At 31.0% G+C, this 11793-nt stretch overlaps 2 protein-coding genes across 2 annotated transcripts in view; one reads left to right on the plus strand and one right to left on the minus strand.

Moving 5' to 3' along the window:
* Nucleotides 1-1504: 1504 nt before the first annotated feature.
* Nucleotides 1505-2803, minus strand: LOC119833319 (39S ribosomal protein L27, mitochondrial). Its single transcript, XM_038357305.1, has 3 exons — nucleotides 2622-2803; nucleotides 2285-2448; nucleotides 1505-1769 (listed from the first exon to the last, which is right to left on the minus strand). Exons 1-3 carry the CDS (start codon nucleotides 2668-2670, stop codon nucleotides 1566-1568), a joined length of 417 nt encoding a protein of 138 aa, XP_038213233.1. The 5' UTR covers nucleotides 2671-2803; the 3' UTR covers nucleotides 1505-1565.
* A 3136-nt stretch (nucleotides 2804-5939) lies between these two features.
* The window catches only part of LOC119833550 (cytochrome P450 4d2-like), a 13287-nt gene continuing 7433 nt past the window's right edge, over nucleotides 5940-11793 (plus strand). The window contains exon 1 of the mRNA XM_038357607.1: nucleotides 5940-6240. Within this exon, the coding sequence (XP_038213535.1) occupies nucleotides 6090-6240 (151 nt within the window). The 5' untranslated portion in view covers nucleotides 5940-6089. The remainder of the gene's footprint in view (nucleotides 6241-11793) is intronic.

The raw sequence follows: 11793 nt of genomic DNA on the forward strand, positions 1-11793 counted from the left end.
TAACACAAAATAACACAAATATATCCTTTACCTACTTAGTAGTAAAAAATGAGTTCTGTGTTACCAGCTCAGCACAGCCGTGTCCATAGTCGCCGGAAGTTATTTAAAACCGGAAAATCGCCAATCTCGACGGCCTCTATGTTTTTTATGACATATGCAGTATGCACCTGCCATCTGTTCTAATTGCAGTTCATACAGCATGCGCTCATTTCCGAGTCAGTAAAATATTTTGTACATAATGTTAAACTCTATTCAAACAAGCGTTTACCATCCTTTCATAGGTTTTTGAATTAACTTAAATCGCGCATTATACGTGATACCCGCGGTTCACCCAAATATAAACTAGCTACATAAATACTCTGCGCATAATACTATTAATTACATTATTACATAGCTAATATTATATAAACATTGCAATGCGCCATAAGGTACTGAATGAGCAATGAAATGTGGCCACAATATGAATATTGTCATATCAAATTGTGAATCTTATCTCTCATCACATATATTTTGTTCATGTATTTAAACTTATTATAAATCTGTTTATATATACTTACATGTAAATTATGTACGTATGTGTGTATGTCTGTATGTATATAATATACAGTATGTATTTAAATACCATCATCAAATTTTTCTAAATTGCTTTACTTTTTCTCACCTTCTACTTTATATATTCTTTTTTTTTCCTTTTACTTTAAGGGTTGCCTGGTAGAGATCGCTACCCAGCGATAAGGCCGCCTTTTGCTTATTTGATGTTGTTCAGTTTTTCTTTCTTTTTTATAAGCAATAAAGAATTTCATTTCATTTCAATTCATTTTCATATGTTTAGTGATATATTCAATCCAATATAATATTGCAATTTGCAAAATGACAACTCTTTATAAAATTGAACGCGGCACAAGCGCAGTATGATTATAATTTAAGAGTGGTTCATGAAAGTAATACGACTAAAAATATATTGCCTATTATAACTCACTCATGGTATAACATATTGAAGAATAAATATTAAAATATGTTTTTTTCATCACTTATCAGGGGAGCTTTAACCTCCCAAACTTCTTCCTCTGACCATAAATCGCGGCAGTTAAATAACAAGTTTATTAAATATCAGACCCCTCTCCAAGCTGGTCTCAACATTATTCCCTGCAGCCATTTGGACGGAAGAAAATTACCTTTGCTTTAAATAGAAAGATGGCGCTGATTTCAAAATACGGTATCAAATTTACTTATGAGCAAAGGTAACACTATACTAGTATATATACCATAGATAACATAATACTATTTAGTAAAAACTACCATGTTGTCATGGATATTTACTATATTCAATATAGAATAATCTTAGTTAATTTATGACTATAATAAAATGCATTATTCTCAAATCACAAATAAAAAATATTAAACAGATTGATTAGTACTTCATTACTAAAACAGTGCCTGAACTCATTTATTAATTAAAATTTAAGGGATAGATAATGACCATTACATTAATGAAACAACCATAAAATTTACCTAATAGAATATTTCCTATATTTCCTATGAATTACAATTATCAATTTACACATCTAGACTTCATCTATTAACTTGAATCTGTTGTGCTGTGGTTCTGGTATTACATTAAAATACTTCTTGAAGATTGTCTGATCGGCTCGTCCTCCATAAATTCTCTGTACCCAAGTGTGGTCCCAGTTAGGATCAAATTTCTCACAAGTTACAACAACCTTGCCTGCTTCCATCGCAAAAAGGGTACCATTACGTCCCATACCAACCTGGAATCATAGAATTTGTATCACCTTAATACTAATTTATATCAAATATTATTGATATGATCAACATATTTAAATTGTTTAATACAATAATTTATGTGTTACTCTAGCGCAGCTAGTTTCTTATAATGTGAGTATAGTCTATGATACATATTTGTGTTGTATTTAATGTTTAATAGTAGTACTTGATGGAATTACTTACAAATATGAAGAATTACTTACTTACTGTAAAATATAATGGTAATATCAATATTAATTTATATTGGCTTAATGTTTGTCTAATAGCCCATTGTATAAACATAATAATCTTACAAAAATCTACAGTACATTGAAGGTTGTAAATGTGTGTGCCTCATAAAATCGAGTAAATCTTTATAATAGTTACTTGCATAAAGTTCTTTCTTGTGGGGATATCTTGCATTATTACCATGGCCCCCACAGAAGTAGTCTTGAGTTATATCGGATTCTTACAAACTAAAAGCCCACTTTGTTCCTTAGAGGCCATGGGTGTTACTTACATTAAGCCCTGGATGAAATCTAGCGAATCTTTGGGTTGCTAGAATATGCCCAGCTTGAACTGAATGTCCATCTTGCACCTTCCAACCTCTGTGTTTTGGTCGTACTTTACAACTTACGTTCTTTGTACTACCTCCTGTTTTCTTACTAGCATGTCTTACGAATTCTGAAAGTTACAAGTCGGTGATTAATTTCACTTAATTTTTGTTTTACGGGATTAATTATTATTCATACAATTTACAAAGAAAGGATCAAGAAAAAACCAAACTCTTAAATTACACAATAATCAGGCAAACTGAATCTCAGAGAACTAAATATAAATTAATTAAAGACCGTTACCTAATATGGGAGATGCGGGTTTCAGAGCGTTAAGGAAATTAGAAGACATATTATAAATTTTACATCCACAATTATTTCGCTCTTATTCAAATATATACACAGTTTTATAATAAATTTTAACCTCAAAGCCAAAACAAGAATTTTGAATTGAGGTTTGACAAGTGATACACCATACAACTGATATTGACAAGTGTCACTATCATCTTAGTATCTATCAAAACTAACAGATTAAAAATACTTAGTAAACTCTATTTCTTACCTACTAAATAAACATCAGTTACCTAGTAGGTAATGGTGAAAAATTTTTAAGGAATTAAAAAATAATGATCATGAGACGGGACTACAGTGACTAGTACTACAGTGATAACATCTGACCCACCAGTGATCGTGTCCACAAATTAAGTTCTTATTATTGTATCCCGCCTGATATATCCGCCTAATATACTCCACATTCTCATGATTAACACCATTCATATGAAACTTACCGCAAGATACCATAATTGGACGAGTGGTGATGCCTGACACTGCGACGAGTAAAGCCAATTTATTGGGTTAATAATAAAGAAGGCTTATTTTTATATGAACCTAACTTTTAAATAAATCACACTAATGTTATAAATGCGTAAGTTTCTTTGTTTAGATGTTTGTGCGTCAATCCCGCTGAAACTACTGAACGGATTTTGATGAAATTTGGTATATTGACAGGGTACGGGCTGACTTGGGTCATAAGATAATCCCGATATTTATCCTGATTAAATACTTCCTTGGGATAAAATTCGTCATTCGTCATGTAGAATTCCAGTTCATTTTACACAGTGGTTAGCTATGATATATCCAAATAAAAACAAAACTTAGTGTAATACGATTATATAATACTGTATGCAGATATAGCCCATAGCCGCAGCCCATACCATAAATTCAAAGCAAACGAAACAGCGGTCGCCAGCTTCTATAATTTATGTTCAAATTTTTAACAACTAACATTTCATACAGATAAATACTTATACTACCACTTATATACCACAGAAAATCGGAGTGAAATAGTGGCATGCCACTGTGTCACGGTGAGTGGGGGAGCTGGAGGCCCGTTTCCTTTTCCTAACCCGTCCCAGTCCATTCCTTCTTTCCAGTCGTTAATCCATTCCTTTTCCCTTACCCCAAAAAAGCGGGCAGCGCTTTCGCAGAGGCCCTACCTTTGTGAATGTTCATGGGCGGTGGTGATCGCTTACGCACACAAAATATTTCATATAGATTTATTGAAAAAAAAAAACGTAAACGTTTAATACAAATAAATATTAATTCATTTCTCAAAATATTAAGGTGTTATCACCCGTGACCTGGAATAAAGACAATACAATGCAATTTAACCCTGACCTGATATTTTTACTTTGAGCTCACGCGTCGAACAAAGTACATTTGTATACATACATTATTGATCTATAGACATTATTGAAAGCTATGAAATCTGTGATATAAGAAGCAACCGTAAAGCTTTAAAATTTTCTACTTTACCCGTAAACAATTTTACCATAAAAACTACATTATTACTGTGTAAAACATTCTACACTGTAAAATAAATATCCATATCTTTATTGGTAGATGAGCCCTAGTATTTAACCATATCTGCGGTAGATCTCACAATTAATCTTTATATTTAGACTGCAACAAAAAATAACAGAATGAGCTGCTTCGACAACATTCCACAATTCCAGTCAAATGTTTTGTTTAACTTTTTATAAGCATAATAAAAATACCTTCATTCTACAACAACGAAATTTTACTATTATTATATTTGACTTATATATATTCAATTTAACTATAATTATAATATAAAATAAACTATAACTATAATTTTTCTATACGAGTACTTTAGATCTTACAATCAAACAGATTTTTATACCACACAAAATACTTAAGACCTATCATTTTTAGCAATTTTATTAAATCGATACCTACTCAATGTTTGTTCTATTAATATAATATATTCAAACATGTTATTACACGTGTCTATTACTCAATTACTTACACTACAGATAGGTACTAGTACTAATTATCATCACTTTGTGGACCATAATTTTTTAATGTTTTTTTTTGTGAACGTTTCGATAACCTAATAAATTACATAGCACTGTTATATAATATGAAGGTATATGAAGGTATTAGAAGTATGTTTCAAATGCATTCTATATCTAAGATCCTGTGTATGCAATATGGATTTAAATAAGAAATTAATCAATCATTCAAACATTTCAAAGAACACACAGCTAAGGGTCACTCATTTTAGTATTGAAATCGTCATTCGTGTATTATAAATATCATCAGATGTTAACATTTCTTCATACCAATTCTTTTGTTTTTTGGATTCCAAATTATAATTAAGTAAATCCAATGAACACATAAGTAAATTATAAATATACTTTGCTACTCATTTGAATTCTTAATTATCTGTTAAATGCAAGTAATATATGTGTGTACTTATCGAAAATGACAAAGAAAAATTTATAAAAACGTGCATGAATTTGATTCAATGGTATGTACTTTCACTTTTCGCTGCGCTCACGCTAAGGATACTTTATACAATACGCGTGTAAATAAGGAAATTGTGTTCATGTTACAGCGGGCAATTGAGTGGGTGATTCGCCTGATGGTAAGCGTTCCACCGCCATGAACATTTGCAGAAGTAATGCTGTTACAAATCCGTTGCAAACATTAAAAGAGTTAAGGATAAGGAAAGCATTGACGACGGAAGATCGAGGGCAAGGCGATCGAAACACAGTAGTCTTATAATCCTCGTATAAACAATCTCAACTCCTATCACTATCAACACACATATATATCTATATATAAGCATCGATATCACAATTTTGAATCAACATCGCAGCAAAATAATGGCACAGTAAATCAGTTCGTATGTACTTACTGTGATAAATGATATCGATAAAATAACTACTGCGCGTGTATGTATAATGTACAACGGGAACGGTATCTACTTCACAGATAACTTCATACTAGTCGTATCTGCTATGCGGGATTTACCCCGAGACTATCTTCCTTTTCCTTTGTCTACGCGGAGCAAGCCAGTTTTATTCTACAGTGTAAATACGGAAATTTTCGATGGATGTTGAATACAAAAGTTGAGTGGAGTTCAATAACCAAACGCATAAAAAATAAAATCCTTCAAAACATTAATTATTCATATATAAAATGTAATTTACCAATTATAAACACGCATAAAATTATAATTCAGCTTTATTATTTATAACTATAAAAAAATTGAAATGCGGCAAACTTCAAAACGAGATAAAGTGAACAGTGCACTCATAAAAAAATTATAATGTATTCAAACTCAGTGCCACAGAGTAAGTAATATACTACTCAGTGCGTAGTGATACATGTTACGTATTGGTCGTGGCGCGAATGACTTAACAATAACGATTAATAAACAATAAAAAATACTGTGCCTAAACAATGATTGCGATTCTTATATTCATCGCTTTTATATTAATACTGCTTATATCGTGGATAAGTTTATTGAAAGACAGCAAATGTTATAATATCCCTGGACCCACACCCCTTCCAATTGTTGGAAATGGACATTTATTTGCGACCAGAGCAACTGGTAAGTAATCATGTGTAATTATATTAATTGAACAAAATAATAGTATATCAAAGCTATACAGGAACTATTTTATTTTTCGTTTGTTTACGATATTACTACTGAACGAAAACAAAATTATGTAACCGTTACAAATATTCATATTTACCTATCGAGTAAGAAAGATAATGATATTTTCTTTTTTTATCCTGCGTACTAGTATAGTATTATGTTATCTGTGTTCGGCGCAAAGTTATTTGTAATAATAATTGAAAAGTTTTTTTTCTATTTATTACGCCGTTTATATCTAAAAAAAGTAACTTATTAAAAATTAAATATCTTTTACTTATATAGGAGTAGGTATGCTTCAACACAAAAACGGAAAAACAAAAATATTTTATTATTCACTTGTACGTGAAATATTCAGTGACGACCACAAAGCGATTTTTTTAACTATTTTTGTGGTTGTAACTTTTTATGTTAAACTATTAAATTAACAATAAACTACAAGACTACTACTATATTTATGTTAGTGATAAAAATAGACTCGAAGACAATTTTCTTAAAAAAAGTTACAAATTGAGAAAATTTGAAATTCTTGACCAAAACTTTAGGTAGTTTGTAGTAGTTGGTAACAGAATGGGGCAAAATAAATCTTTTAAACCTTTTTATATTCACGTGATTATTTATCTCTAGAGTTTACTAGATCTCTCAACTGCCTAAGATAGCTCTTATTTATGCCTATCTGTCTGAGATATAGTTCAAAATACTAAAAAAGAAATATATATTAGTTTTTATCACCAAGAGTCAATAAGTTATCACATACACATTGTTAAGTATGACTTTCGCATTCGATGACCTTAGGGATAACAATGTTTTTGGACCGTAATTCCCAAAAACAAAGGAATTGTCGTTCTGCTTTCTTGCTTTTTTTTACTCGATAACTCCGCGCGTTATTAACCAATTAAATTTTTGAATTGATTGAGTTTTGGTCACACTAGAATTTGGAGTGATGCCCATGTCTATGTCAATTTACTTTCGTTTAAGTATATTATGTCTACCTATATATAAGTGTATATATAATCTATGGTCTACCGTCTACCTCCTCCTACATCTTAACTGTTTTCGAACTTCTTCACAGCTATAACTGCGTCATAAAAAAATCATAACGGAAACCAAAACGAAACAATGAAAAGGAAATTCTTCGTTTTGTGGGAATATCAGTTAAAAATAAAAACATCAAGAATCAATTGTCTATGTTATAACAGATTATTTTAAAATACAATTGCCAATCTTCCGTATTTGTTTTTGAATTTATACAGTTTCACTACTACAATAATTGCCAATAAAACGCTCTTGAGGTAAAGAAAGAACATAATGCTGTACTTTGATTTTATTTATACACAGACATTAATGTGTCTGTATGTACTTAGGTATAATTACATAAATACGGGTCCGAATATAGGTATTAAGTTCGTTTGTGTAGGTAAATCATTATACAATTCAGTATTTTATTACTGAATTCATTTAATTTGACATAACATAAAATTTAACCTTGATTAAAATCATTCATTTAATTTGGTTAATTTACATTTATTGACGAACGATGTACGAGTCCACAATTTAACATATTTATCTATAGTTCAATCACGTATAAAACATATTTCAAGCATAAATATTGAAAGAATGAATGAATGAAATAGTACTAGATGATACTATATGATAGTTAGTATACGATAAAATATAGCTCTGGTGTTTTCCGCAGACAATTTCTGTTCCTATGGGATTTGCAGGATAAAATTTTTTTTATATCTTTTCTCGGGTCACAAAATATCGTGCCAAATTGATTCTGTGGTTAAAGCGACAAGAAGGGACAGATGGACAGGCAGAGTTAGTTTCGCATTTAAGTATATATTAGTTTATAATACCTACGACATATCCGTAAAATTTCTTGTATATAAAAAAAAATTATAATAATAAATCTTTATTTCAACTTGATATTTGTACAATTTGATTGAGAGGCTCTGACCCTCTTGCTAGGTATAACCTGTGTTAAGAGGGCCAGTCCCTTCCCTGCTCATTATACACTTGTAGGTAAAAAAATTTTAAACGTTAAAAGATAGAAAAAATAAAACAAAAACTAAAAATTGTTATATAAAAGCAAAAAGGCGGGAAAGCCAACCCTATGAATGTTGAGTGTGTGTGTCTGTGAGTGTGCGTGTGTGCGTGAATGTGCGTTGAGCGTGCGCGCGTGCACGTGTGATATAGATATTTTAAGGTGTTGATAATCATTTGAATAAATTTAAATTTTTAAACAGTAGATATCCCCTAATAGTATTTTAAATTAAAATGTAATATCAATTAATGGGGTACCAACAGCATATTAAGGATCTTTGAAACTCAACTGGCCAATTAGTAAGTTGAATTTGATTCTGATTTAATCGTACATTAATTATATAATGTTAATATTAAAACATTTTTCTCTATTTCCATAGCCACGTGATTTGTTTCTACCTGTACACACACAGATTAAGAACTAGTTAGCATAAACTGGGTCAGGAATGTACACGTATATATTTCTGACTCTGTGACGGACAATTAAACTTACCAGTATATAAGTGTATAATCTATGATTAAACTCACCCAATCTAGACTACTTTGTATGGATGTAAGCTACATGAATACATGAAAATCGTTCATTACGTACTAGAGTATACGACTTCACTCGAACGGAATCCGTATAAAAGTCTATATTATGCTAAACCAGAATATGTTAAAAAAAGCAGTGGTGGCTCTGTGGTGAGAGCCTCGGATTTCAAAATTGTTAAGTCGAGGTTCGAGACCGAGCAAGTGTGCAGGAAATAAATTCATTTTTCAATTTATCTGCGCATGTAGATAGCATCACCACTGCTTAAAACGGTGAAGGAAAACATCGTGAGGAAACCGGCATGTCCGAAAATCATAAGTTCGTTCGACATCTGCCAACCCGCACTTGGCCAGCGTGGTGGATTATGGCCTGAACCCTCATAGGAGACCTGTGTCCCAGCAATGGGAAAATATAAGGGCTGATGATAATGATGATGAAAATGAAAATTATGTATATCTTTCATATAAATTGTTGCATTATTATTATTTTAATATTTATCACACCTAGGAAAGGACGAAAACTCATACGGTAATCCATTGTTAACCATACAGGCATCCATTGTTAACCAAAATTATGTGGACTCAGTGTAGACTTAACAAGTTAAAATTTAAAGAGTATACCTAATACTCGAACTAAAATTTCCATGTTGAGAATAAGAGCATAAATATATTTAATATATTACCAGTACCAAACAATAAATAAATATTTATCTTAAGATATGTATAAAGATTATCAGATATATCATTACATAGTATAAAGTCGTTTTCCGCGTCTGTATGTATTTATGCCTAGATCTTTAAAACTACACAAGGGATATTGATGGTTTTTTTTTAATAGATAGAGTGTTTCAAGAGAAAGGTTTATATATACTACAACTAGCAGACCCAGCAAACGATGTTCTACCTTATTCTTATCATTTAGGATTATCAAAAATAGATTTTGGCTGACTCTCAGACCTACCCGATATGCACACAAAATTTCATTTGAATCGGTCCACGCCTTTCGGAGGAGTAGGGTAACTAACATTTAGACACGAGAATTATATATATAAGAAGAAGAATAACTTCAATTCAACCATTTCGAATTTAAGTTGTGGACAACAGCGATAAGCTAGTCTTTGATAAGGAAGAGTCAAATATCTATCTTATCTATTAATAACTACCCATAGTTATTAGTGTTCCTAGGTTACCCTACCCTATCGTGATCACCATTATTCGATTGTGGCTTATTTAAATATTTTTTTAACAAAAAACAGACCACCTCAAATTGTTAAACAGACCAATTTCAATGGACCGAAATGCAAATAACAGTTATTAAAAAAATAAATAAAAAATCGGTTCGCTCAGTAATGTTACGAGGTAACAAATAAAATAAATATACAGTCTGATTGATAACCTTCTCCTTTTATTGAAGTTAATCTAGTTCTAATGTATGTGTAATTAAAAAGTAAATTGTTGTTTTGCAGTTTATACAAATTACTATTTATCATCAGAAAAAAATATATTCCAGTCTAGTTCTTATACCTATTGTAATTGAAAATAATAATTGCTTTGCTATTAAAAATAAATTACTACAATTACCTCAGTAAGACCTGAGTAAAACATATAAATTATCAAAGACTATCTGTAATCATCTCATCATCATCACACAATGATTGAGCACACTAATTATTGCTATTAATTAAGTATTTCAAATGGCTTCTTTGTTAAAGCATACATTTTTCAATCAAAGGATTATAAAGATATTATTAATATCCTCCTCGGAACCTCACATTACTGTTCCACAAATATGAGATGACAAAGCAATTTGGTGAGCAGTTAGAATTTACAATAATATAATTGCAATTTAATTTTAAAAATAATAAACAAATTCGTTGGTACAGGTTTTTTTATACAGCCTTGAAATTCTGTCATTTTGTGTTTGAAAATATTATATACACATAAATGTATATCCTTATCTAATAGTAAATACAAAGCACGGAATTAATTTAATCAAATAAATAATCAAATGCTAATAATGACATCTAACTACGTAATAATAACTGCTTATTTACTACCAATAACCATTAATCTGTCTTGTAGCCGAGGTCTCGTGTCCATTTTATAGTGTTTTCTTAATCATGCTTTTATATTCAATGTAGGTCGCTTATACACTAATGGTCCAGGAGCCAGGTACATTTAGTACATAATTAGGCCAGCTCGTTAGGTGGAAGGTGGAACATCCTCACAGAAGATCGGCATAAAATAATAACATGCGAATGTATTGTGTTTCATGAGATGATTGCGAGCTGAAGGCGGGACCCATATCATTTTTTTCACCTCTTTTCCCTATCCATTCCTTCAGATCTGCTGTTTATCTATTCCTGATTCACAATAAAAGCGAGCAAAGCAGATTTCTAAATATAAAAAAAAAACAAAAACGCAAAATTACACCGACTATATCGATTTCATCGTTTGAAAGCGCTTGAATAAGGCTTATTGGGACGCTGCTTTCCTTGCGAATATTACAATGAATTAAACGTTTTATCTCAAAATCTACTGAAGCCATTTTGCTAAATCTTGAACTGGGTTGGAGTCTAATCAACACAACTAGAATCAAAGAAGTCAGTTAATAACTCGTGTCTACGTAATGTGTCTATAAGTTATTGAAGATTACCTATTTACGCATTTACCTATGTCGCACAAATTGTGGTTTTGAAATGTTACACGGGTAAGCATATTTAAGTTATATTGTTATTCAAAGCACGTGATTTCAACTTTAAGAAGGCGTCCGCGACGTCGCTAAGCTAGGTAGGTAGATAATGTTGTACATGTAATCATTAATTATTTTTTTCTTTTTTAATCTTAATATTTAAAGAAAATAAAATTAGACAGATAGTTTACTATTAGTAAAAATAAATAAATTTTCTGATTGCTGACTTAGGTAGGTAT

This window comes from Zerene cesonia, chromosome 17 (genome assembly GCF_012273895.1).
Source record: "Zerene cesonia ecotype Mississippi chromosome 17, Zerene_cesonia_1.1, whole genome shotgun sequence".
Lineage (NCBI taxonomy): Eukaryota > Metazoa > Arthropoda > Insecta > Lepidoptera > Pieridae > Zerene > Zerene cesonia.

What these genes read in the sequence shown, in the direction of transcription:
- LOC119833319 (XM_038357305.1), bottom strand. Translation starts at nt 2,670, where the DNA reads ATGTCTTCTAATTTCCTTAACGCTCTGAAACCCGCATCTCCCATATTA. An exon ending in ACCCGCATCTCCCATATTAG is followed by an intron (nt 2,449 to 2,621) that starts GTAACGGTCTTT and finishes TGTAACTTTCAG; the next exon opens with AATTCGTAAGACATGCTAGT. An exon ending in GATTTCATCCAGGGCTTAAT is followed by an intron (nt 1,770 to 2,284) that starts GTAAGTAACACC and finishes CTATGATTCCAG; the next exon opens with GTTGGTATGGGACGTAATGG.